At 41.6% G+C, this 27,936-nt stretch overlaps 1 protein-coding gene across 2 annotated transcripts; it reads left to right on the top strand.

Annotated features, from left to right (window-relative positions):
- The first annotated feature begins 8 nt into the window (after positions 1–8).
- Positions 9–27,936, top strand: LOC149323606 (programmed cell death 1 ligand 2-like). 2 transcript variants are annotated; one of them, XM_089490031.1, is made up of 7 exons: positions 9–63; positions 12,989–13,057; positions 15,235–15,597; positions 16,642–16,923; positions 23,367–23,507; positions 25,302–25,334; positions 26,296–27,936. In XM_089490031.1, the coding sequence occupies exons 2-7, from the start codon at positions 13,003–13,005 to the stop codon at positions 26,349–26,351; spliced, it is 930 nt and encodes a 309-aa protein (XP_089346157.1). In that variant the 5' UTR covers positions 9–63; positions 12,989–13,002; the 3' UTR covers positions 26,352–27,936. The 2 variants fall into 2 exon arrangements, with proteins under 2 accessions (XP_089346157.1, XP_089346147.1); XM_089490021.1 differs by lacking the exon at positions 9–63 and adding an exon at positions 5,273–5,402.

Raw genomic sequence — 27,936 nt, 5'->3', positions numbered from 1 at the left:
GATCCTAGAAGAAATAACAGCAAAGCATCGCATCAAGGGGCAACCGCTGATCCTGGAAACAAGGTTGGTAACTTTTTACTAGGTCAGTGCATCTTGCTTGGCAGGGCTGCCTGGGGAGAAACAAAAGTCTATGCCACAGTGTTACAAATAGTTTGTACAATTGAGATGCATGCAGTATAATCAAGGTTGTACTTAGAATAAAGATGGCCATTTTTCTAAAAAAAATACTCCACCTGATGGCAGCAATATGACCCCACGTGGCAGAGGCTGTCATGCTGGTTCTCATTCTGAACATATCCATCACAGGATTCAGACCCAGGCCTACCCTGAGCAGCCACTCAGAGTGGCATGGGAACAATGGTGACAGCTCTAGGGGTTTGGCACAACATGCCACCCTCTCTGAATGTGTCAAAGGTAAGTTTTTTTTCTCTCTCTCTCTCTCCCCACTTCCTCCTTTTTCTTAGCTTACTTCCATTAGTGTAAACAGATTTTGAAGGAGGAGAGGAGAGGAGAGGAAGAACTTAATCTTGACCTTCCCCATAGACTCAGGCAAAAACAAACTGCTGCAGCCTTCCCTAGTTTCCATGCTCTTCTTCATTAGTAACTTTTGCCATCTTGACCACACACTGATGTTGCTTGGTCATATGTGTCCTAGTTTTCATCTATGAAAAGTTGGAGGGTATGGAATCATTCTCTTGTTTTATACTTGTGTGGAAACTAAGCAGGTTCAGGCCTGGTTAGAACTTGGAAAGGGGACCTGGAAAGAATACCGTTAGTACTTGGAAAGAATACCAAGCCCTTCAGGCTATGTTTTAGAGGAAGGCAAGGGCAAACTATCTTTGAGTACTCATTGCCTATGAAAACCCAATTAAATAAATAAGGTCACCATAGGTCAAGAGAAGATTTAAAGGCTACCATGGATACATGCATGCATGCACAACACATCTATGATTGTTATGTTTTTGTATATTTTCTTTTTCAGCTTTCTTAACTTGGGAACTTCCAAAGAATAAGTTCTCAGCCCCCCCCCCCAAGTTTGCATAATCTACTCAATTAAAGCTTCCCCACTTGAAGAAGTTACTATAGCACCTCCTTCCTCTTATTCTTTCTCTAGAAATGATAAAACTACAGGTCTCCAGATATTCCACATTAAAATTCTTTCAGGCTCTGGTCATCTGGATGGCACAAGTTTTGCCCAAAACTAAAACTTTTAGCCAGAGAATCTTAATGAATCAAACTGTAAGACATCACTCATTAACTAAATGCTGAAAGGCCATAGAAGGCTTGCTTTTCACAAAATAATTGGGCCTGGAAGTGTGTGTAAAAACCTTTATTAATCCCCACTGTTATATGGTTTTGTTCTGCATATTATTTAAACAGCAGGGGAACAACCCATTTGATTTATCAAAATGAAGCAAGCTTACCCACCAGCATTTCACAGATGAAAATTGGACACATGTAGCCAAGCAACATCAGAGTGTGGTCAAGATGGCAAAAGTTATGAATGAGAAATAAATAACAAGCTAGGAGAGACTGTAGCAGTTTGCTTTTGTCTGACCTGACTGGGAAGGACAACATTTTGCCCTCTCCTCTTCCCTCTCTTCTGTTGAGTGGAGAGCACATTACCTGTATATACTCAACTATAAGTAGAACTCATGTACATGTCGAGAACATGTTTTGGGGCCAAAATTATGGCTTATGATATGACTCGTGGATAAGTCAATAAATCTTAGGGGCATATAACAAAGGATATAAAGGATGAAGTTTACTGTCTTCATAGAGAAATGCCTTACTGAGATCCTTCTAAGCTCAATTCCTCTTGGCATTCCTTTGAGGGAAGCACCAAAAAGGTGCCACCACTGCCATTTTCCCACCCAAGCATTCAAAAAGGCCAGAAGCAGCATCGGGGTGGAAAGAGTAGAGGGGGTTGGGGCTTCTTTTGGGTGCTCCCAGGATGAACTAAGCTCTTACCTTTTGCCATTCTTCTCAGAGAAGGGGAAGAATACAATGTAAAATACAGTACTTACATTGACCCATGGATATGTCGACTCAGCTTTTTGGGGTCAAATTTTGGACAAAAATTTCTAGACTTATATATGAGTATATACAGTACTTTTGTACAGTCAGCCCTCCATATGGAAAGATTCTTTATTCATGGATTGGAGCGGCTCGAACATATTTTTAAAATCTATAAATTCTGAAAATCAAACCTTGATTTTGCCATTTTTCAGAATAAAGGACACCATTTTATTATCCATTGTATTTAATGGGACTCAAACATCCATGGATTTTGATATCCATGGGGACTCCTAGAACCAAATCCAAGCAGATGCCAAGGGCCCACAGTACTCTGAATTCAGTTTGCAGCAATTGAAGCATGCTAAGGACAAGGGAAAAGTGGGAAGAGGAGAGAGAAGTTGCAGCATTTTAAAAGCAACTGAAAAGGACTGATCCAGAGTATTCCCACCAAACTGGGATAGCTGGAGAGTAATAGTAGCCAGATTTCTTTTCAGTCGTATTCTAGTCCGTTTTTGATAACTATTTAGCTATTGTGGAAGAAGCATTTAACGAGGGTGCTTGTACTTTTTATTGAGTTGCCTTAATGCAGAGCAATATCTTCTTATACACATGGTCCCATCCTGTCCCCACACTCTGGAGATTGGTAATATTATCTGCCAAGACAGATGCTGAAGAGAGTAGCAGGCAATTGATTTTATTTTATCATTATCATTTTTGTTGTTGTTGTTGTTATGGAATTTATGGATTCTGCCATAAATTTGGAGTTTATGGATCCTGGAAGAGATCATTCCTGTTAATCCATAGGAAACTGTAATGATCAATTAGGAGAGAAGGCGGAGGAAAGGTCAGCAAAGGAGGGGAACACCCACAGCTACATAATCACACACACACACACACACACTCATAATATCCCAAAGCAATACAATGTAGTGTGAGAAAACAAACAAGACAACTTTTTTTTGGTTTAAATGTTGTTTTGTTCTCATCTTGGTAAAAATGTGGTTGTTGTTGGGGACTAGGGCTGAACACATCAGAGCATGGCATGGATTGTTTGGATTGCCAGTAAGAAATCCCAGTGTCTTGTGGATGGACAACCCCGCAGAGTACGAGAAAAAATTCATCTGGGTTTCCCCTATGAGGACAGTCAGATCTGGTGGCCCTGAGACCACAAGGGCTTTTGGGTCACATATATGTTGTTTCCTCCACCACATGGGCAGGATGTGGTATTCACTGAGCCTAGCAATCACTTGTAAAAGAACCTTTGACCACATAGACTGAAAATCAAAATACCACAGTAATGGGGGGTGGGTGGGGGGGAGGAGGGTGCAGAATAAGCAGGGAAATGTCAACTCAAGTTCTTACCTGATTCGAATTGCAAATATAAGATGTGAAATCCATTTATATCCACTTCTGTTTGTGAAGACTGTAATGCCAAAGGCAAAGCTCATACCGCTTCTGAATCTACGTTATCCAGCTTAAGGGGTACCTTTAACTGTCACGGTTCCATCTTATGGACTCCTGGGATGTATAGTTTCATGAGGTGCTTAGAATTCTCAGCTGGAGAGCTCTGGTGTTGTTGTTCAGGGGGATGGACTAGAGAATTCTAAGGTCCTTGCTGAACTACAAATCTCAGAGCCTGGGTAGTTCCATAGGATGGAACCATGGCAGATAACGTGATATTACACTGGTACAATTGTGCTGTGTGGATGCTCCCAGAGTTTGGAAGTTGCGCATAAAATAGTGATTACTTATCTTGCTAAAAAGAATACAGTGGGTCCTCCATGTCAGCAGATTTCGGATCTGCTAATTTGACTGCCCATATTATTCAATGGGGGAGAGATGAATGCACAAATGCTGAAGCATGCACATTCACATTGCCACCACTGAATCATCTGTAATTTTGACATCCGTAAGAAGGTCCAGAACCAAACCATGGCTAATACAGAGGGCCCTATGTGACTTTTCAAAAACAATATAGCAAGTGGAATTCACTATGCAAAGAGATCTTGTAGCACCTTTAAAAAACGTTTAAAAGTAGTTTTCCAAGCTCTAATATACTCTATTATAATTTTTCTAGAACTGCATCTGTTTTTCCCTGACATGCCCAGGAGCTTACACACAAACACACACACACACCCCTCCATCAGCTGCTGAAAAGAATCCTCCTGGGCTTAAAAGCAACAGATCTCAGACAACAAAGCACAACACCTATCATCACTTCTTATTCAGCACGTAGCATCCAGGGCTGTCTGAACCAGATAAATCAAATCTAAACTTTCAGACCCTTGAAGAATATTGTATTGAAAAGCTTTTAGTTCCCCTTAGTTTTGAACAAAATACTCTTTAAAGAAAAAAAGATCAAGAACAGACTAGGGAATGGAGGGAGAAAAGAGGCTGCACTATGCAAATTTTCCCCCACTGGTTTTATAGCAGAGATCGGAGGTAATGTTTTACAGATAAAAACTGTTGTTGCTAACTACCATCAAGTTGACTTCAACTGGTGGCAATGCTATGAATGAGAGACCACCAAGTCCTGAACAGCCCTGCTCAGGGCTTGCAAACTCAGAGCCATGGTTTCGTTGAATGAATCCATCCACCTGTAATGCGGTCTTCCTCTTTTCCTACTGCCTTCTACTTTACCAAGCATTATTTTATTTTCTAATGAGTTATGCCTTCTCAAGGTATAATCAAACTATGACAGTCTCAGTTTAGTCATCTGGGTTTAATAATCAAGAATTAACTAATTACATCCTGCTAGATTATCCCCTATAATTTAAATTACTAATGAAACCATTGTAAACTAAATTAGGGATAATAGCACTCCTTTTGTAGTTACAGGGCTGTGTGACCTCCTTACTTCAGGATGATTTCTAACACAGGGCAGCAGCATACAGCATTTTCATGTTTTCTGAATTAATCAAAAGGTTGATTTAAAGGCTAATAGCTCAAAAGGTATCAATCTTAGTTGCTTTTAAATAATGACAATGCAAAGACTTTTAACAAAATGAAACTAAAACCCTTTGGGGTGTGTCACTTCACTCTATTGAGATAAGTGCAATGGATTACTTTTTAAACTAAATAATTATTATTGTATTAGTATTAGTATTTTTAAACTAAATAATTAGTATTATACTGCAGGGCAGGACTGTATTCAAAAGGGTTAAGGCTTCATCTAATTTCCTCTAAAAACGAAAGTAAAACTGTCCTGATTTCCAGAAGACTGAAAGCTAGCCAGCTGATGAGTTATTCACAAGTGAAGCAGCTGATGATCAAGAATCATGTTTTATTGTGCCTCTCTGAAACCTCAAGGTACATCTGTCAAACCAAGCCTGCCAAAATCCTGAGGAGTGCCATCCTGGAGCAGGTCTAAGCTAGCTATAGAGGTGAGTTTGTTATACAACACAGGGATTTTCTTTCCTTTTGTATTCTAGAACAAGCATTTTGCTTCCACTGTCAAAGAATGCTCTTTGTAGAAAAAGCAGAAGATGGTGAGCTTAGCTGTTTAATGCTAAGTGCAGCTAATCACAGCCAACCTTTTCAAGAAAAAAAGAAGGAGTTGTGAGTCTGGGTTTAAATCAGGATTGTTAACCTTGGCTAAAGTCTTCAAGAAAGAAAAGGTGGTGTTGGTTTTTGTTTCAAATGGGGTGGGGAACATTTGGTCCTCCAGATGTTTTGATTTTCAACTCCCAGAAGTTCCAGCCTACGTGGACAATGGTAAGGAATTATGGAAGAGGCTGTCCGAAACATCTGGAAAATCCAAGTTTACCAACCCTTGGTTTAAAATACAGGTAGTGCATTTATTTACAGGATATATAAATCACTTCATTGGGGGCAGCCTAAAATATTTTGCTGCCTGGGGCTGCCTGTCCTTCCACTTACAGAAAGTGGCCAGACTCGCAGATGAATCTTATTTCTGTTCTGGTAATTCAGTTTTGGTTTGCAACTAATTATGGTACCAGGTGAGAATGTGAAGCCCGTTCATCTCAATCTACCTGGCCAGTTTAAGAGTTGTGGTGAACTTTGGTTGCATGGACAGAAGCCTGGGGGCATAGAGGGGCAACTGGCAGCCCCTGTGTCAGTAGGATGGTGAATCTGCTCTAGGGTTGAGTCTGAACTTTAAAGGCGGTATCCAAGAAGTGGAAACCTGGCTCCAAAATTGGTTCAGTACCATGGATAGCTCCTTTTGAAGTTCAGATTAAAATCTGATTGCATCACTGTATGATAACATACTTTTTAAGAAAATGTTTTAAAGGGGCAAGATATATAAGTAGTACCTTGGAAAAGGAAAGTATACATCCTTCAGAAATCTCTGTCAGACTCTTTTCACCTTTCTGTGCCCCCCATAGCAGCCACTTATTGCAATTGAGGGAGAAATAAGCAGGGCAGCCCTATCCATCCTGAGAGAAAGAGCTCCTCTTCTCTCTGGACTGTTCCCAGCTATTATTGTGTTTCTTAACATTAAATATTGGAATTTGTTTGTTTCTCTCTTATCTCCCTATACCTTTTCCATCTTTGTTGGGTCTTTTAGATTCTAAGCCAGAGGGCAGAATATGGCTTGGCTTTTTATGGTTCTGTAGGCCATTATAGGAGGGATGTTGGTTGAAAAGCAGCATTAAAATAGCAAGCCAAGAATGTTTCTATGACCAATTCAACTATTCCATCTTAGTCATGTTTGAATACTAGATCGATTTGTTTCTTACTGTTGTGTGCAAAAGCCTGGTTAGAAATGCAGAATAAACTTGACATGACATTACTTTAAATAAAATATATAAATTATAAAGTTTTTTTAAAAGGAAAAAAAAGCTTTACATGTCTACATGTCAGTGGGATGGGTTTAGCCTTGTGCTTTATTTCTCCTTTCAGTGTGTGCTGTTGATTTGCATTCTGCTGCAGACAAGTGGGACTTTTATAGAATAGACTGTATAGGGCAGGAAAACATGGCCCATAGGCCACATGTGGCCACTGACCCCTTTCTGTGGCCAAGAAGCCCCAGCAACCCCATTTAATAATTATTGTTAGATATCACCCAAAAATGGCCCCAAGAACAGTCAAAATACCCCCAAATTCAGCTGCTTGTTCTCTGGCATGCTCTAGGACAATGCAAGAAGTAAAACTGAAAGCAGACTTCCAGTCATTTTCTTGTTGTATCTTTTCTGGTTGCAAATTGGCTGAGAATGTAGCAGTGCAGCCTAGTTAGGGAGACTTTCAGTAGTTGCCCAATCCTGGTGTATTGTGTCAGCAGCAATGCCCTGGGGCTCTTCTACACTGCACAATTATAGTGCTATGATTCCATCTTTACTGCCATGATTTCATACTATGGAATACTGGGATTTGTAGTTTAGCTACTTAGACTCCTCAGCCAGTAAGATTTAGTGCCTCGCCAAACTACAAATTTCAGGATTCTACAGAATGCAGCCATTAAACTAGAATCATAGTACTCTGACTGGGTAGTATGAAAGGTCCCCTCCATTCTATTCAACGGAAATAATTTAAATGTAAATACACATGTCTGTGCCTAAGGCTAAATCATATATTATTTATAAAATGCTATAACTGTAGCATAACCATTTATCCTTTCCTACTGTGAAGCTTTAAGAACTACTTAGAAGGATGTGGTGGGAAAGGACAATTCATGCTTTCCAAATTGCTCATTTCTTTTTCTCTATCATCATTGCAATGATTTCCACTTTGTGTATACAGATTTAAATGTGTGCTTGAAGGTAGAGTTTGCTGGATGGGAGAGCCATGGGGTGGAAGAGGGCTGTAGCTATAGGATACCTGCCATTTCAGCTCAGACCACTCTCTGAAATTTCCAAGTTCTTAACCCTTTCTATTACAGATATATAAATAAAACAGGCAGTTTTCTACTGTGAAAAGGGAAGCAGCCTGACTCCTTTTCAAAAAAGCTTGAAAAAATGACTTTGGGGGACCATAACTCAAATTCACCAGCCATGTCAGCCTTCTCTCCCTTCTCATTTTCACCTTATTTTCTTTGTCATAAGTGGTGTCAAAATATAAGCGAAAGCACAGGGCAACCATTCTGAGTTAGTCATAGATCATTGGACCATGAAAAGGGGAAGGCCAGGATGAGAAAGAAGGAGTATCCAATCTTATTCATCTGAGCAACTTTTCTGAATCATTCCTAGCAAAGTCCTGTATTGTAACATATTTGTGTGAAGGAAACTAAGATCATATTCTGGTGATGGTTTTGTTAGGAAACCAGGAAGGCATTTAAGTATGTGTACAAGGTGATTCATCTGGCATAATGATTCAAAAGGTAGGTAGGGAGACAGAAAATGAAAGTAATCAAGAAAAACTCCAGCCTTCCTCATGATACCATTGAAATTTGTGGAGATGAAGGACGTCCAGACAGTCATCTGGTGCAGTCATGTTGTGTTTCATTCAGAGTAGCCCCCTCAAGCCTACTGGAAATAAGAAAGAAAAAAAGTTGCGTTTCTCTTTTGAAATTACAAAGCCTCCAGTGCACTCAAAGTGGTCTAAGAGGCCCATTGTCTGCAAAAAGAAAGTCCCACTAGCAGTCTTTCTACTGGAAAGTAGAGTTGCCAGGTTTTGGGGCCTGGGCCTGAATCTCAGGGTCTGGACCCTCTTCTCCAGTCCTCTGACTGAGGGGGAGGAATCTCAGCACAGCAGCACTGCTTTGAAAGGTATCTATATATATTTCCTCATTTTTTAAGACTTATTTGGGGTTTTCCCCCCAAATCTTAGATGGCTTACTTTGTGCACCTTCAGTTGATGCTTAATGACACCATCATGGGCTGTCCCTTGTAACCTTGTAACATCTCCAGGGACTGCTTTCTGTGCCATCACAAGAGGTGATCCTTAGATCTCAGGTTTTGGTCCCAAAATCTCATGGGATGTTTGGGTTCCTGCCAATTATACTACTTCATATCCAGCTTCATTCAGTTGAGAGTTTTTACTTGAATTTGTTGTTGTGTGCCTTCAGGTTGTTTCCAACAACCCTAAGATAATCATATCACAGGGTTTTCCTGGCAGAATTTGTCCAGACCTAGCAACCAAACATATTGCTGATACGTTTACCTTCTGGATGAAGTAAAGAAAGGCAATAGAAACCCAAAGTGGTGGTATTCCCACCCCCCATGATCAAAAAAGTAATTTTTTTTTGGGGGGGGGTCATTTAGACAACTGTGCTAGCTCAAAAACTTAAGAGTTGTTCAGTCCTGGGACTGTTTGCTTTTCAGTGCAAGGCTATCTTAGGCCCGTTCCGCACGGGCGGAAAGTACGTGCTGCGCATGTACTAGGGTTAGAAAGGGGCGTCCTTTCCGGATGCCCCTAACCCTAGTACACAGCGAGCATATACAAAATGGCAGCGCCCATTCTACGGGGGGGGGGGGGGGCACCATTTTGATGTAGCGGACACTTAGTGTCCGCACATCACACCGCAGAAATGATGCCGCGAGTACGCCATTGGCACCTTGTGGCATCATTTCCGCGGTGCAAAAAGAAGCCCCTTTTGGGACTTCTTTTTTGGCCGCCGGGAAGCCTCACCATCTGGAGGCTGAGGTTTCCCGATGGCAGAAACGGAGGCGCTGGCAGAGCGCCCTTTTTGGGCGGTCTGTAAAGCGCCTTAATCACATAACTTAATTCCCACTATGGTTTAAACCGTATTGTGATTCCAAATGGTTTGGTTTAAACCACCATGGTTCCCACTTAATTCGAATCACTGAAGCATTTCAGAAAGGGGGGGCATGATTTTTACCCATTTAATCTGCGTTTTACCCATTTAACCCGCGTCAAAAAGATGCTGACAAAATGGGGTTTTTGGGGGGCTGAATCAATTTATTTAGAAATAAATTGATTCAGCCTAAGTGGGAACTAGGCGAATTTGAATCTGCCCTGATTCCCACTGGCAGTGGCTTTTTCCTGGCCTCTCCGCCCCGGCCATGCCTCCCTCCATCCCTAGCCTTCTCCCATCACTGGCTTCTCTTGCCTGCCCCATCCCCGGCTTCTCTGTCCCTGGACTCTTGCCTTCTGGTCCCTGCGGCCTCATTACCAGCCTCCCTGGCTTTTGTGCAACCTCCTTACCAGCCTCCCCATGGGGCTGTCCTGAACCGATTCCTGAAACCAACACCAATACAGTGGGAACCACTGTGTTTGCTGAATCGGTTTCAAGAATCGGTTCCGGAATTGGATCTAAAGGTAAGTGGGAATTAGGCCATACTGTGCTAAAGACCCTGCCTCCATAGCAAATGCATAGCATGCTTTAGAAGTGGAATGCAAAGGAGAATCTAGCATCTGTCTTGTCCAAAATGACATCAGGGCCATTTGGCAGAGTTATACCCACCTTTCTCCAAATGCACTCAAGGCAGCTTACAAAACAAATCAGTATCAAAACACAATGTATATAGCAATTAAAATGCACAGGAAAGCATACAAATAGAAGTTAAGAGTCAGCTCCCGAATTGGTAGAATGTGAAATGCTACTAGAAAACTATGAGAAAAGGACATACTTTCACATCCAACACCCACATTTTGGGCATCTTTGCCTTGCATTTTCATTGCTATCAGGGCTTGGAATCATGCAGCCCTCTAAAAGCTGGGCAGCACCGAATATAAACAGAACAGTTGGATTTGGAGAAGTCTGGTTCCCTCTATTCAGCACCTCTATACAGAGGGAACTGACAAACCCTTGGGAAAGTCAGATGATGTTGATGTGGAAAGTTGTTTTCTGAAAGACTCGGCAGAATGAAGACATGATAAAAGAAATGTGAAAGAAACTGTGATAAAGTAAGGATTGCTAAAGATACAAAAAACAAAAGACAAAACTGGACCCTTGTAGTTTACATTAAAAATCTAAAAAAGATGAAAACATGATTTCCATCCATGTTTTAGGACCTAGGATAATCAGTGCCAATGAACAACCTCTTTCTAGGAATGTGTCAGAGTTTTATAAGAATGGCTGGAAATGGAGCACCACAATGCCTTGCACTGAGGATTATGTGACCATATGGACAGATGGTTAGGGCCATATGGGTGTTTCCCTCTTTATTTTGTCTGATATTTTTCTTTTTTATGTAATATCACAGAATATCATTATATTCTCAGTATATCATTATATAATGTCACTATACATTATACATATATAACCTCATTATATGTGTCAAACCCATCTTCCTATCTCAGGATCTATATTCCTAGAATAAAGTTTATTTTTCCTTTCTGTGCATATATGACATGAATTCTGAAATAAAACTGGAACTATTGTGTAGTGATGTTTATTAGGAATGCACCGGTGCTTAGGACTGAAGAGTCAAGAATGCATTCAGAAGAAATGGTACGGGTTGAGTCTCCATTACCAGGAACTCTTAAATATTCCAAAAACTGAAACATTTTTTATGGGTGGCAGAGTGATGCCTTTGCTTTCTGATGGTTCAGGTGTACACAATCCTTGTTTCAAGATTATTATTAAATTATAATATTATATTTTATTATAATATTTAAATTATTAAATTATTAAAATTATTTAAACTCTTGTATAAAATTAACTTCAGGCTATGTATATAAGGTGTATATGAAAAATAAATGAATGTTTAGATTTTGGTCCTAATTCCAAAATATCTTATTATGTACTTGTATGCAAATACAGATATTCCAAAAATCCAAATAAATAAATCTGAATGTCTCAAACATTTCTGTTAAAAGAGACTCAACATGTTATAGAATTAGACAGTATGAGTGAGGGTCCTCCCTTATGGTCTACAATATTCCCAAGGCTGTTCTTCTCAGATGCCCTCTTATTCTTCTCCGATATTCTCAGATGTCCTTGCCACAATAGCGAATCTAAATCAGCACCTTAAATAACTTATCTGGCTTTATAGAATGGAGATCTTATAATTAGGTATGTAGACCTGAGTTGTTGACTCAGACTTAGTTCAGATTCAAGTCCCTTCAATGACTTGACTTGGACTTGACTCCACATAAGTGATGCATTGACTCAACTTGACCTGTGACTTGTATTTTTTTAATTACCAACTTTATGTTCCTGGGTTTGGAAGCTGGCAATGAGGTCTACCTGGCAGCCTGTCTTCACTGCAGATATGATGATAGGATGATAGTCTGGATCCTTCTAAAGTTCATTTTTCCTAGTAGCAGCACCAGTCAGTACTTGACCCCGGAAATCAGAGGGGGGAAAAACAACAATGTGGCCTATCAGCAACAAGTTGAGGTCAACTTGGCAGCCTGTCTCTGCTGCATATGAGAGGATTCTTGAAAACTAGCTTTAGAAGGATCATCCTTCTGCCTCAAGCAGCCCCTTGCCTAAACCATTTGTGCTCCTTTTCCCCTCTGAGAAACAAACACGCCCTGAGCTCTGGAGGCAAGTCTTGTCTGCTACTACTCCTAGGAAAAAAGAACTTTAGAAAAATCCAGACTATCCTCCTCCTCCTATCCTCAAACTTTGTGCATGTCTTTTAGATTTTCTAGTTATTGAAACTCCACCTATGCACACACATCACCTTCTGTTAAAGTTGGCTCTCAGACTTGATATTCAACTTGAGACTTGACTTGAAAGTTTCTTGCAAAGATTCGAGACGTGCAGTAAAAGACTTAAATACATCATTGCTTCTAATGAAGTCTTTTCTTTTGCTTCTTCTGTCTCTGCTTCTTAATCAGGATCTCCGATATACTATGCTTACTGTTTTGGCCATCTAGATATTCTGACCCACAAATTATTTGGAAGCTCCCACCCACCCACCAACCTCCTCATGGATTAATGCTGAAATGAACAAAATGTTTGATCCTTGGTGAGCATGGCATGCCATACTCCTAGAAATAAAAGAACATACCTATTTGCAATCACACCAATTGTTTAAAGGTTTTAAAAAGTTTGGTGTGGATTTGTGTCACTGGCAATGGCCTTGTCCTACACCTTTGCATGTATCAACTTGCTTGAATATTTGGGAATATTTATGATGTCAACATTGTCTTTTAGATACAGCTAGAAAAATGTTTGGGCCCTTGCTAATTGTGCTACTTCAGATCCAGTTTCATTTCGTAACAGGTGAGAGCTTTTACTTGAATTTGTTGTTGTCTGCCTTCAAGTCATTTCCAGTGACCCTAAGATGATCCTATCACAGTGTTTTCCTGGCAGAATTTGTTCAGAGGGGATTTGCTTTTGCCCCCACTCTGAGGCTGAGAGAGTGTGACTTGCCCAAGGCAGATATTTATGGCCAAATAGGGATTTGAACCCTTGTCTAGAATCTTAGTCCAGTGCTCTACACCACTTCACTATATGTTCCAGAGTTGTACATTTTCCTTGTGATCTGAATGCCAAAATATGTAGAGAGCTTGAATAGTTCATTAGTTCCTAATTCAAAAGATGGTGTAATCCATTATTTGTAGGCTTTCAGTAAATGTGAAAGCATGATTACAATTTTGGGGTCTCCAGGGAACATCCTCACACAAATTCCATTGTACTCAGTGGAAGATATTCAACAATGTTCATGTGTTGTTTCTCAAGTCTTGATCATTTTAATGCTGCAGCCACAAGAGACAATCCAAAATACTGTGACTGTGGTCTGCTCAAAAGACTGGAGTTCTTCTAGGTGCAAACAGAAAATGATGGACAGTTAGGCAATAGGGTCAATGTGCAACAAAATACATCTATAAGCAGAATTTTCTGCAGCAGCGCTCTTCGTATTGTTGACCATTGTTGAAGAACACTAGATCCAGAATTAACCCTATTTTAGGATGGTCTTCCTAAAGTAAAGGTCAACATCACTAAAGCTGTCCTAATAGCCTAATAGCCCAAAGCAAGAGCAAATGTCATTTTTGGCTGAAAGTTGCAACATCCATGAATAGATAAAAATGTTTTTGGCCCAAAGGACTACATGCGACATTGGTTCAGGAATTGAAAGTTGCAAACACGTACACATGCACATACAGGGAGAGAGACTGCTCTAGCAATGGAGAAAGGAGCAATCTGATTCACTTGTGGTCCATTGAAGGGAAGGGAAAGTGATACCTGGGTGCCGTCTCCTTGAAACAGGTCAGGTTTCTCCTGCCCAGCTGCAGTGCCTTTGCATGGAGGGAGGAAACAAACAATATGTGCCTGGCAGCCAAACTGCATAAAGGCTCTACAGCCTTTGAAAGTGCCACAACTGAGCAGTTGGGCAAAGGCATGACAGCTGGGCTGCTGGGTGAAAGTGCTGCAGCCAGCTGAACGCCGCCGCCGCCACCACCACCTCCGCTACTGCCTTGGAACTATTTGGCTACACAGCAGAGGTAAGTAGGCAAGTCTGTAGCATTCCCCACTGCTGGTGTTACCCAGTGTGGGTGGGGTGCTGCTGGGGGGGGGGCAGTGGCCAAAAGTTGTGCTCAGGCCTCTCCTTCACCATGACAGCAGAGCTGAAAAAGGTACAGTGGAAGGAGACCTAATTGGACATTCGCCTCTCCTGGGGTGTCACCCAGGGTGGACCGTGCCCCCCGCACCCCCTAGTTACACCACTGCTTATAGTGTATATAGAATGGTAAGTGGGCTCAAGGACTTATATACAGCATATAAAATGGTTGAAGGCCATATAAAATGCAGAGGACTTGAGCAAGCATATTTTTTTGGTATCCACGGGGTTGTGAAACCACCCAAACCCTTGTGAATACAACAGTTCCACTGTACACCAAACTGGTCTCACTGTAACTCCAGGCTGAATACTGATTGTGTGAAAAAAATCATTGAAAAATAATAAGTTGACAAGGAATAATGGGCTGTATGCTATTTAGGTGGTTTCTCATACTGCTCTAGGAATTTGGTAACCTCTTACAGCAGAACTGACTTTCCAAAACCCTGTAGTGTCACTGGTATGGGAAGAATCCACACTACTGATTCCTCATATTTGACTTAGGGGAAAGTTGGAAAACAGCAGCTCTCCGGATGTTGGACTATAGTTCCCGTCAACAAATACGGAAGTGTTATGGGAACTGTAGTCCAACATTACCTGGCGGGCCACAGTTGTCCACTCCAGCTGAGGTTTTTATGTTTCTAAAGCAGTGTGGGGAGCTGCCATGTTAGTACACAATACCATGGACTAAGATGTCTTTCCACAATGAGGTAAAGAAGGCCTACTGTTGGCTAGAAACACATACGTACCTATCAGTATCTCACTTACTGGACTCTTTCGGTTCTGCTAAAATGTTAATACGTTGCTTGATGGATAATCATATGTCACATTTGTGTCTCAGCTTTATTCACAGTGGATGTTCTTCAGCCACGTTATTCTGCAGAGCATGGGGGCAACGTGACAATGGGTTGTCGCTTTCCAGTCCGCGACCTATTCAATCTGACTACTTTAAGTATCTTATGGCAAAAAAAGCACTCAGAGGGACATGACATAAAAGAAGTTTACAAGCTCAGTAAGGGTCAAGAAAATCTCAGACAGCAACACACAGATTATCGAGGGAGAGCCACACTTCTGCTTGAAGAATTAAAAATGGGATATTCCATGTTACATATCAACAATGTAAAGGTCACAGATGCAGGAATATACGTTTGTCTTGTTCGTGATGAAGGAGTCGACTTCAAGTACATTAATTTGGACGTTGAAGGTTAGTAGCCCAAAAGCATGAATATTCTGGAACAATATAAGGGGGTTAAAATCCCTAAACTAAGTAGAGGTTGTGACCAGAAGGGCAACAATTAAATTGAATCTGTAGATTAAATGAATCCCAAGTACTGTAAATAAGTAGATATCAAGTTATACATATTGATGCAGGCTGGGACCAAGAAATAATGGCTAATCTCTCTTTATTAGAATCATGAAAACACAAAAAATGACTATAACTCAGAGAATTGTCTTCTTGTGCAAAACCTTTGTTTGTTTGTTTGCTTGTTGTTTATTTGTTTTCAGATTGTAGCCTGGGGACAATAGGCAATTTTAGCTATAGGTGCTTCTCATCTTTGTTGGCAACTAAAGCTGCTGAATACATCTTCAAATTTACGGTGTATTTCTTTTTTCAAATGCAAATAGTAACTGTTGGAATGCAGAAGCTAAAACTGATCAAATTCTCAGTAAAGAAGGACAGGAAGTTTAACTTTTTCCTGTTCTGTTATGTTTCTGATGAAAACAGGTGACCAAATGTCCTCCTTTTCCAGAACCTGTCCTACATTTCAGCCTTCTGTCCAGGAGGAATTGTAAAATGTCCTTCATTCTGAGCATGACTAAAAAGCATGACTAAGAATAGAAATGCATGCTTCTTAGTCATGCTCAAAATGGAGAACATTTTAGAATTGATGTTTTTAGCTTTTAATTTTGAATGTCCTACATTTTACAGTGCCTTAGCCTTCTTTGCAGTTAGGACATCTGGTCACCCTGGATGAAAATCATTTTGTTGCTGCAACCATAGGTGCTGGGAGAAAAGCTCCTATTGGTACCTTTGGAGTTTTCCTCTATGTGTATTGTAAAAGCTATATATTTTGCATGCAAACATTCATTTAACTGGCCAAGAGCCAGAGCCATGGCCTGGTGAGTTTGCTAGTAAAATACTTACTGGTATGTGAACTAGTCTGAAGGAAAAATAAAATGAAACCATATTGCTGAAACAGGACACATATCTCAATGTGGTGATTAGATTTCATTTGCTCTTCTACAGCTCGCTACAAGATAATAAATTTCCAAGAGAGAAAAGAAAAAGAGAATCTGATTTTGACTTGTCAGTCAGAAGGGTACCCTCTTGCTGAAGTTTCTTGGCACAATGAGAATGCTAATCTCAGCACATCTGCAGTCACTACATATCAACTGACAGATGATGGACTTTTCAGCATAACCAGTACCCTGAGAGTAAAATCTTTCATTAATAGAAACTATAGCTGTGTATTCTGGAACAGGGAACTGAATGAAAAAACATCAGCACATGGACCATCATTAGAGCATGGTAAAAGCATTTATGTATGACATCAAATGTATCCTTTGGATTTGCTTACACTGAAGCTGAATATTTGCATTTATTCAAATTTCATGCATCTACATGTACAGGGAATCTACACTGTAATATGCAAAGGGATTTTGTAGTGGAAATACTTCTAAGCGATGCACTGGGATGCTTTCCTATGGTGGGATGTTCACAAATATTTTTAAAGCTGAATTAATCTTAAAAAATCAGAACTGAGTGTTATAAAATGACAGGTTAAGGAAGCAAAAGGTCAGTTTGGCTGCTATTACAACCTCAGATAGATACAACCTCAGGTAAGGATAGACTTAGCTTCTTGACCTCATTTGGAAACTGAGGACTGGGGATACAGTCGGGTGGATGCCACAGGAAATGTGCAAAACCTGACAGCAGAGTAGCTGAAAGAAAGGCCCATAGTAAGCAGTGGATTGATTTTAAGAACACAAAAGAGATGAGACAGAACCTGGAAGAATATGTGACTGGAGAAGGTGATGGGCCACTTTGCTTTGTTTTTAGGGACAGACACAGTGAGGAATTAATCTGACAGTTGTTCTCTCTCCCCAGGTATAGATGAAACATTACACAGCTGTCAAACAGTTTTTTCTCAAATCTGGCTGGTTATGAACTGTTGTAAGCTGCTCCCAATGGTGCATTTAGCCCCTGGACTTAATATTCTTACAGAGGGGCCTCTTTATATGGAAACACACATTGATTCATTTACTTCAGATGGAATTATTGTGTGGGGAGGGGGGGGGGCTTCTGAGTGCATTATTCCAGCTGAAAATGTAACAAGCCATTCACAAGCACTGATTTATTTGGAAGGCTTTCCTGCTGATTTGGCTGAATGAAGCCCTGGTCTTCTCCTCCAAGGTTCTGCCCAAAGGCCCCTGATTATTGCTTTAATCATTTCCTTTTCAAGACTAGACCTCCTACTCTCCAGGAATAACTTTATAACTTTAACCCTTCCCTTTCCAAAGGGCATTGTCCTTATATTGATTTCTTCCTCCTCTATCCAAATTACAGACATAAAGAGACCAGTCAAGACCAAGACTGAAGGGAAGGGAGAGGAGAGTTTTAGTTTTTCTCTCCAGTCCCTGCCTCTGAGGTCAAACAGCAGATATGTTCAATGAGGCAAATACAGTTAGAACAAACACTACCCATATAATAGGAACATGGAATGTGAGAAGCATGAACCAGGGGAAACTAGACATAGTAAATAAAGCAGGAAAGCATCTGATATAATTTTGTGAGGCCAATAATGTATCAGTTGCAAATACCTGCTTCATACAACCAGATAGGAGGCTATACACATGGAAATCAACACAAAAATTAGATAGACTACATAAATGGAAGCAGAAGATGGAGAAGCTATATTCCTGTGGCCAAAAACAGACCAGGTACTGATTGTGGCACAAACCATGAACTACTTATAACAAAAATCAGAGTAAAACTGGAGAAGAAAACAAAAACAGCCATTATACCAAAATATGATCTGAATAATATCTCAGAAGAATTCACTGACAATGTAATAATAATAATAATAATATGTTTTATTTATAGACCGCTATTCCGCGATGATCATAGCGGTGTACAGTAAAAATGTTATACAATTCAAAATATAGTTAAAGGAGGGAGAAGTCTCATCCTTCAGGCAGTCCAAGATGTTGCTGGTCTGCCTGATGGCTCCCTCTGAGGCCGAGATGTCAGTTGAGGAGGGAGGGGCCTCTTCCTTCAGGCAGTCCAAGATGTTGCTGGTCTGCCTGATGGCTCCCTCTGAGGCCGAGATGACAGTTGAGGAGGGAGGGGCCTCTTCCTTCAGGCAGTCGAAGATGTTGCTGGTCTGCCTGATGGCTCCCTCTGAGGCCGAGATGTCAGTTGAGGAGGGAGGGGCCTCTTCCTTCAGGCAGTCGAAGATGTTGCTGGTCTGCCTGATGGCTCCCTCTGAGGCCGAGATGACAGTTGAGGAGGGAGGGGCCTCTTCCTTCAGGCAGTCGAAGATGTTGCTGGTCTGCCTGATGGCTCCCTCTGAGGCCGAGATGACAGTTGAGGAGGGAGGGGCCTCTTCCTTCAGGCAGTCCAAGATGTTGCTGGGTCTGCCTGATGGCTCCCTCTGAGGCCGAGATGACAGTTGAGGAGGGAGGGGCCTCTTCCTTCAGACAGTCCCTGATGTTGCTGGGTCTGCCTGATGACTCCCTCTGAGGCCGAGATGACAGTTGAGGAGGGAGGGGCCTCTTCCTTCAGGCAGTCCCTGATGTTGCTGGGTCTGCCTGATGACTCCCTCTGAGGCCGAGATGTCAGTTGAGGAGGGAGGGGCCTCTTCCTTCAGGCAGTCGAAGATGTTGCTGGTCTGCCTGATGGCTCCCTCTGAGGCCGAGATGACAGTTGAGGAGGGAGGGGCCTCTTCCTTCAGGCAGTCCTTGATGTTGCTGGGTCTGCCTGATGGCTCCCTCTGAGGCCGAGATGACAGTTGAGGAGGGAGGGGCCTCTTCCTTCAGACAGTCCCTGATGTTGCTGGGTCTGCCTGATGACTCCCTCTGAGGCCGAGATGACAGTTGAGGAGGGAGGGGCCTCTTCCTTCAGACAGTCCCTGATGTTGCTGGGTCTGCCTGATGGCTCCCTCTGAGGCCGAGATGACAGTTGAGGAGGGAGGGGCCTCTTCCTTCAGACAGTCCCTGATGTTGCTGGGTCTGCCTGATGACTCCCTCTGAGGCCGAGATGACAGTTGAGGAGGGAGGGGCCTCTTCCTTCAGGCAGTCCCTGATGTTGCTGGGTCTGCCTGATGGCTCCCTCTGAGGCCGAGATGACAGTTGAGGAGGGAGGGGCCTCTTCCTTCAGGCAGTCCTTGATGTTGCTGGGTCTGCCTGATGGCTCCCTCTGAGGCCGAGATGACAGTTGAGGAGGGAGGGGCCTCTTCCTTCAGACAGTCCCTGATGTTGCTGGGTCTGCCTGATGGCTCCCTCTGAGGCCGAGATGACAGTTGAGGAGGGAGGGGCCTCTTCCTTCAGGCAGTCCTTGATGTTGCTGGGTCTGCCTGATGGCTCCCTCTGAGGCCGAGATGACAGTTGAGGAGGGAGGGGCCTCTTCCTTCAGACAGTCCCTGATGTTGCTGGGTCTGCCTGATGACTCCCTCTGAGGCCGAGATGACAGTTGAGGAGGGAGGGGCCTCTTCCTTCAGGCAGTCCCTGATGTTGCTGGGTCTGCCTGATGACTCCCTCTGAGGCCGAGATGACAGTTGAGGAGGGAGGGGCCTCTTCCTTCAGGCAGTCGAAGATGTTGCTGGTCTGCCTGATGGCTCCCTCTGAGGCCGAGATGACAGTTGAGGAGGGAGGGGCCTCTTCCTTCAGGCAGTCCTTGATGTTGCTGGGTCTGCCTGAACGCTCCCTCTGAGGCCGAGATGACAGTTGAGGAGGGAGGGCCTCTTCCTTCAGGCAGTCCAAGATGTTGCTGGGTCTGCCTGATGGCTCCCTCTGAGGCCGAGATGACAGTTGAGGAGGGAGGGGCCTCTTCCTTCAGGCAGTCCTTGATGTTGCTGGGTCTGCCTGATGGCTCCCTCTGAGGCCGAGATGACAGTTGAGGAGGGAGGGGCCTCTTCCTTCAGACAGTCCCTGATGTTGCTGGTCTGCCTGATGGCTCCCTCTGAGGCCGAGATGACAGTTGAGGAGGGAGGGCCTCTTCCTTCAGGCAGTCCAAGATGTTGCTGGGTCTGCCTGATGGCTCCCTCTGAGGCCGAGATGACAGTTGAGGAGGGAGGGCCTCTTCCTTCAGGCAGTCCAAGATGTTGCTGGTCTGCCTGATGGCTCCCTCTGAGGCCGAGATGACAGTTGAGGAGGGAGGGGCCTCTTCCTTCAGACAGTCCCTGATGTTGCTGGTCTGCCTGATGGCTCCCTCTGAGGCCGAGATGACAGTTGAGGAGGGAGGGGCCTCTTCCTTCAGGCAGTCCTTGATGTTGCTGGGTCTGCCTGAACGCTCCTATGTAAGAAATAGATTTGCACAATTAAGTATAATTGACTGACAACTTGGAGAAATATGGGCAGAAGCCAAGGACATAATCAAGGAAGACACTAACAGTGGCCAAAAAGAAAGAGAGGAAACAATAGATCACAGATGAAACACTAAATGCAGTACAAGAAGAAAAGAGGCAAAAGCAAAAGGACACAGGAGGAAAACTAGAAACATGAATGCAACTGTGCAATGTCTGGTGAAAAGGGATAAGGAGAACTACTATAATGACCAATGCAAAAGAAATAGAAGACAATAACAAAAGGGGAAAAACAAGTGACCTATTCAGAAATATCTGGGAAATCAAAGTGAAGTTCAAACCAAGGGCTGGGATGCTCTATGACAAGAAAAATAATGTAATACAGGAAAAAGAAGAAATAAAGAGATGTTGGAGGCAATACATAGAAGAGGTATATAAAAGAGATGAAAAATTAATGACACATGGAATGAAGAACTATATGAAGAAGACTGGAAATTATCAATATATATCCCAGTCCACAAGAAAGGAGAAACAAAAGGCTGCAGCAATAATAGGACCATAGCATTAATCTCCCACACAAGCACAATTATGTTCAAAATTCTGCAGCATAGACTTCAAGCATACATGGAGAAAAAAATTCCAGAGGTGCAAATGGGTTTTAGGAAGGGAAGAGGGATCACATCGGAAACATATCATGACTAATGGAGTATACCAAGGAATTCCAGAAAAAAATCAGCATGTGCTTTATAGACTATAGCAAAGCATTTGACTGTATAGATCACAACAAGCTATGGAATGCTCTCAAAGACATTACACTTAATAGTCCTGATGAGAAATCTGTACCAAGGATAAGAGGCCACTGTCAGAACAGAATTCAGAGAAACAGTATGGTTCCCAACTGGCAAAGGGATTAAGCAAGGCTGCATCCTATCACCCTATTTGTTCAACTTATATGCTGAAAACATCATAAGAAAAGCGATTTAGACTCAGAAGCAGAAGGAGTGAAGATAGGAGGAAGGAACATCAACAATCTGAGGTATGTTGATGGCACCATAATACTGGCAGAAGACATCGCAGACATGGAACGGTTACTAAGGAAGGTCAAAGATAAAAGTGCAAAGGCAGGATTAGTGTTGAACACAAAGAAAACAAAGACTATCACCACAGAAGAAATACATTGATTCAGTTCTAGACCACGAGGAAGTAAAAATAATTAAAGAATTCCTGTACCTTGGATCAGATATTAACCAGACTGGTAACTGCAGTTTAGAATTAAGAAGAAGGTTAGGAATGGGAAGGGCAGCTATGAAAGAATTAGAAAAGACCCTGAAGAGTAAAGATATACAACTGAGCATTAAAGTTAGAATCATCCAAGCCATCATAATTCCCATAACCATGTACAGATGCGAGAGCTAATGTACAGATGGAAGGAGACAGGAGGAAAATCAACTAATCTGAGATGTGGTGCTGGATAAGAGTGTTTAGGATACTGTGGACAGCCAAAAAGACAAACAAATGAGTCCTGGAACAAATCAAGGCAGAAGTCTACTTAGAAGCCAAGATGAGCAAATTGAAGCTGTTGTGCTTTGGTTACGTAATGAGAAGGCATGGATCACCAGAAAAGACAATAATGATAGGAAAGATAGAGGGTAGAAGGATGCCAGATAGATGGACACAATCAGGGGGATCATGGGCATTGGTTTGCAAGAGCAGAGCAGGGGAAGATGGGGGTTTTGGCGATGTCTCATCCACAGGGTCTCCATGAGTCAGGATTGACTCAGGGGCAGCTAACAACAACAACAACAACAACCATGTACTCTGAAAATTCTCCTCTGGTGACATTTGAAGCTGAAAAAAAGAGGAACTTGTCTTGAGAGAGAATGACATTTAGATTCTTGAGATCTGGAAACTGAGCAGTGTTTTCACTCAAGGGTTTGAGAAAAGGAATAGCTGGCTTTTTCTGAAAGATGAAATCCAAAACATTGAAGGACTAAAAAATGTGAACCACTGGTCTATACACTGGTTTTGCTTTGCTTGTATTCAGCTTCTGTTGTTGTTTGTTGTTATCACTCCTTGAGTTGTACAGTCTTGCACACAAGAAATGATACTTGCCAGTCCAATCCACCGTCCAATAAGTGAACAATGCATCTTATTGGCTTTGAACTGTGCAAAGGTCTGCATGGAATTATGCACACAGTAGTCTTTCCTATGCCTCAGTGAGCACAGAGCATTTTCAAGAGCATATTGCATATTTAACATACACTGAGTTCTGGGCACACCTTCATTCTCACGCAACCTATACTGTACTCTTTGTACCATCAGACTATAATTGGTATGTTAAGCAACTGTCATGGCAGAGACAATGATGAAAAGGAATATTTGGCCTGAGTAGTGGATTTGATTTTGTGCAAAACATTTATAAATCAAATTGATTTTTTTTTGCTTACAGGTTTCACAAACGATTCAGGTATAGGAAGACAGCCTCGCTTATTCATTCTACTAATTTGTTTGCTACTATTCTTGCTTTTGATGGCACCCTTATTCACAATTATGAGGACAAAACCATTCACAAATTGGAGGACCCAAAAAGGTGAGAGAGCATTCATTTGCTCCAGTCTTTCCTATTTGCAACCCAGCAGTCATTTGATATTCCCAAGTCTTTATTTCTTGTCACCTGTTTAATATTATAATCTCTGTGGGAAGAGTTTAATCTATATATTGCATGAAGGAAAAGATTTAGCCATATTTCTTTATTTATATCATGGACACCCATTCTCTAGACTAGTGGGTATCTTTCTTATTAAATGTTAGAGTCTGTTTCTCCTCTATCTTTACTGACTACTCCAGAGAAAACTCTGCTTTTTTAAAAAGAAAAATGATAAACATTATTAACAGTGGTGGCTGGTGATTCTGATATCAGTCAGGCATGTAGTCCAGACTTCAGTGGTGGTAACCAAAGTGCTGAAAGTTTGGAAGTTTCCTTTAAAGACAAAAATAACAACAACAATAATTTTGCCTTTCCTCCCAAACTGGTATTCAGGCTGGCTTTAAATTTTAAAAAGAGCTATACGGCTAAAACACACACCAAAACTGAACATTCCAGTGAAATTAAATGACTGCATTTGCAATATTAAGACAATTTAAACACATATTTTAAAAAAAAATGCAATTTAAAAGGTAAAGAGCAATTACAAACAATTCACTTTAAAACAATACAGCACCTTCAGCTGTAAAAAAATTTCTGTTTTGCAAGCCTCTTAGAATAAAATGGTTCTTGCCTGCCAATACAAGGACAAAAAGGAGGGGGACATTGTGACCCCCTTGGGAAGGCAGTTCCAGAGTCTAGGGGCATCCACTGAGGAGGTCCTATCATGTGTGCCCACTAGCTGTGGTTATGATGGTGGTGGCACTGAGAGAAAGGCCTGTCTTGAGGATCTGGACTGGATTCACTGCTCCATGACATGGTAAACATGAGCCATCACTGGTTAGTAATATATAGTCCACCCTTCCCTTACACGGGGAATATGTTCCTCCACCACCCTGCGTAAGGGAAATTCCATGTATGCTCGAGCCCCATTTAAATTAATGGGGCTTGCACACGCAGTGGCACGGTGGCGCATGTGCGCCATTATCCCTTATGGGGCACATTGCCCCTTTTCCCACCGTGGCTTTCAGCATATGCTGAAAGCTGCGTAAGGTGCGCCCGTGTATGACGCGGGCGCACTGTAGTCAGCCCTTCTTATCCACGGATTTTTTGTCCACAGATTCAAGCATCCATGGCTTGAAAATATTCAGAAAAAGCATAAATTCCAAATAGCAAATCTTGATTTTCCATTTTATATAAGAGACACCATTTTGTTATGCCACTGGATTGAATGGGACTTGAGCATCCATATATTTAGTTATCTATGGTGTGTGTGTGTGTGTGTGTGTGTGTGTGTGTGTGTGTGTGTGTGTCCTGGAACCAAATCCTAGTAGAGATAACAAGGGCCCACTATATGACAAATTTAAATCCCATTGCTTTCAACAGAATTAAAGTAGTTCTGGATGGAAAGTCCTATATTTGGATAACAAGATCTACACCCAACAACATTTATTGCTGTCTCTAGCAAAAGCTAGTAAATTGGGCCCCAAAAGCTTGAACACAAAGAAAAATCAGCACCAATCAGATCCCCAATAAGGTGCCACAACAGAGAAGGCCCTCTCTCATGTTCCCATGAGATTTGTTTCTCCCACAAGTAGGGCACAGAAGAGGACTCTTCTAGCAGGTCTCAGCCCTTAGGCAGGCATATATAGGAATATATAGTGGTTTACAAATACAAAATATTTGCATGTTTCAAGCAAAAACATGTACCGGTAACTTTTTTTTATCATTCCTTACCAGGCAAAAGAAGAAGAACAAACAAGTTATCAAGGGGTAAGTAATACAATTCTGACATATTTTAAACACTTTTTTTTAAAAAGCTATTTCTCCAGATGAATAGCCAGACCTTTGACAACATATAAAGAAATATGCTAGTTGCAAATAATCCTTTTGGTATTCATCTGGGAAACATTGACGGGGCCAGACTAGTTGAACTCCAGGAACAAAACCATTACATTTGCAAAGTTGGCTTTCCTTCCTATGGATTCAGCACTTGCAGCCACTTTTCTTCTATGCTGCTGTTGATTCTTTATTCATCAAGAGCTTTCAGAGGGTTATTAGTTTTCTTGATAAGATTTGTCTTTGCCTTCCTCTGAGGCTGAGAGAATATGACTTCCCCAGAGTTATCCAGTGGGTTTCCATGGCTGAGTGGTGATTCGAACACTGGTCTCCAGAATCATAGTCCAATGCTCCATCCACTACATCATGCCGGCTCCTCCTTTTTGTTATTATCAATGTTTACATTTTAGTTAGTGTTTACTGAATTGTTTGGTACTGTATTTTCTGTTCAATACCCAATTTATAATTTTAAATACACAAATAAATACTTTTGAGGGGAGAAACAGCAGTTTGGCAACTTTCCTCCACGGACCGAAAATGTGTAAATGCAAATGTGTGGTTGAGCATGTGAAAAGGAATAGTAATTTTCATCTTCTAACACAGCTCTCAAAAGATTTTCATTTCCCAAGAATGTTTCCTGTATTTCAAAAGTGAGAATGGCAGGTGTAGTAATTCAGCAAATAGTAATTACTGACAGTCCTATAGTCTGAGAAACTAGTATTTTTTATGTGCTGCTTTCTGAATAATTAATTTGTATTTCCAAAGTCAATGAATGCAGCCTTGGATCTTGGTGTTTGTGTGTGTGTATAGGCATATGCATCATGTTCATCAGAGGAGATAAGACTAGGCACATGTACTTGTTTACAACTCATTGCCTTCCTGTTTCTTTTCATAGAAGAGGATATGAATCTTCAGACCAAGAATTTAAATGCATCAACTGTTACAGACTGAGGAAAAGAGCGAAGGCAAGAAACATTTCATCTGTCCTACCTGCAGTTTTACACTTTCTATTTATTCTCCATTTTAAAATGTATGAGGAAGCAATTGCACTTTAAGAGGTAAATAAAACTGATGCTTCTGCTTTCTGTTAGGGCTGTTGTGTGTTCAGTTTCAACACTGACTTTTCCACTCCACAGAAAATGTGTCACTGCTCAGCAGTTTTAAGGCACATCATGCATTCTGTGAAAGCATTTTGAGGTTTTTCACATGTCTAAGAAATCTGCATTTCTAGACATGTGGATGAAATTTAAGCATTAAACAGCTGTTATAATAGCTGACCCAACATTATTGTCTTCTTACATGGAACTGGTCTTGTCAGAAGCTACTTCTGTCAACTGATGCTGACTGAAGTGTTCAAGAATAGTTGTCCATACTACAATAGGGATTCTCAAACTTTAATCCTCCAGATGTTTTTGGACTTCAGCTCCTAGAAGCCCCAGTCACCATGACCAACTGTTCAGGTTGTTGGAGTCCATAACATCTAAAGGACCAAAAGTCAAGAACCACTGTGGTCCAGGGCCTGCCTTGCACCATTTAAAATAGATTGTTGTTCTCCATTGTAGTGGATGATGTTGCTCCACCCCATCACTGTTCTCATTAGCTTCTGTATGTGTAAAAAATGGTTTTTACTCCCTCTACTGTTAAGTGCTTCTACAAAGAACCTAACTGAAGCTCACTAATGTGTCAGTATGTTGCTGGGGTGTGGTGGCCACAAGTATCAGCAGGAAACCAGGAAATTCCCATTAATTATCTCAGATTATATGTTCTTAGGTAAGCCACTACCCGTTCCCACGTCTGCAATGTGTAAACAATAATGCTGGTCTATCATAGAGAGTCCTTGTAAGAATTATAGGGATGATCAACCCTCATTTGTTCACTGAACAGTAGATTAACTTTGGACATGAGAAATTGTCTAAATAAATATGAAGCATCATTAGAGCTTTTATAGCTATTAGGTTTGCTTCAGAATCAGATTTTGAGTGGAAATTTATTTATTTATTTATTTTACTCCAGCGTGAAACCCAAGGCCCTTCTTATTCAACAAACCTAAGAAGCAAATCTTGTGTCGAGAATCCCTTTGAAATCTGTAGTATTTGCATGTATGAAACAATGGGATCAGAATTGCTATCATTCATCCTAATCCCTTGGGATTAATGTATATATGTGTGTATGTCTAGAAATTTTAGTAAAAAATCAACTCAAAAAACCTGGGTTGACTTATCCACGGATCAGTGAAAGTATTGTGCCTAAACTCTTATCAAAAAAGGAACCATCCCCTTTTCTGAGTAGAGTAGAGCAAAAGGCAAGAGCTTAGTCCATCCTGGGAGAACCTAAAAGAAGCCCCAACACCCTCTACTCTATGGCGCTGCTTCTGGCCTTTTTGAAAGGGCGGGTGGGGAAATGGTGGTGGTGCTTCCCCGCAAAGGAGCAGCAGAGAGCACCAAGAAGAATTGGGCTTTGAAGGATCCGAATAAGACATTTGTGTATGTTGTTTGTCTTTTCTGTGTTACAGCCAAACTAAATTATCACATTAAAG

The sequence above is a fragment of the Sceloporus occidentalis genome, unplaced genomic scaffold (genome assembly GCF_023333645.1).
Source record: "Sceloporus occidentalis isolate IW3139 unplaced genomic scaffold, rSceOcc1.0.p SCAF_1, whole genome shotgun sequence".
Lineage (NCBI taxonomy): Eukaryota > Metazoa > Chordata > Lepidosauria > Squamata > Phrynosomatidae > Sceloporus > Sceloporus occidentalis.
The sequence above is the reverse complement of the archived record's forward strand: the minus strand, read 5'-3'. Positions and strand labels throughout refer to the sequence as shown.

Coding starts and splice junctions, on each gene's coding strand:
- LOC149323606 (XM_089490031.1), top strand. CDS start 13,003: ATGTTTGGGCCCTTGCTAATTGTGCTACTTCAGATCCAGTTTCATTTC. Junction 16,924..23,366: donor TGGACCATCATTAGAGCATG/GTAAAAGCATTT, acceptor TTTTGCTTACAG/GTTTCACAAACGATTCAGGT. Junction 23,508..25,301: donor AAATTGGAGGACCCAAAAAG/GTGAGAGAGCAT, acceptor ATTCCTTACCAG/GCAAAAGAAGAAGAACAAAC.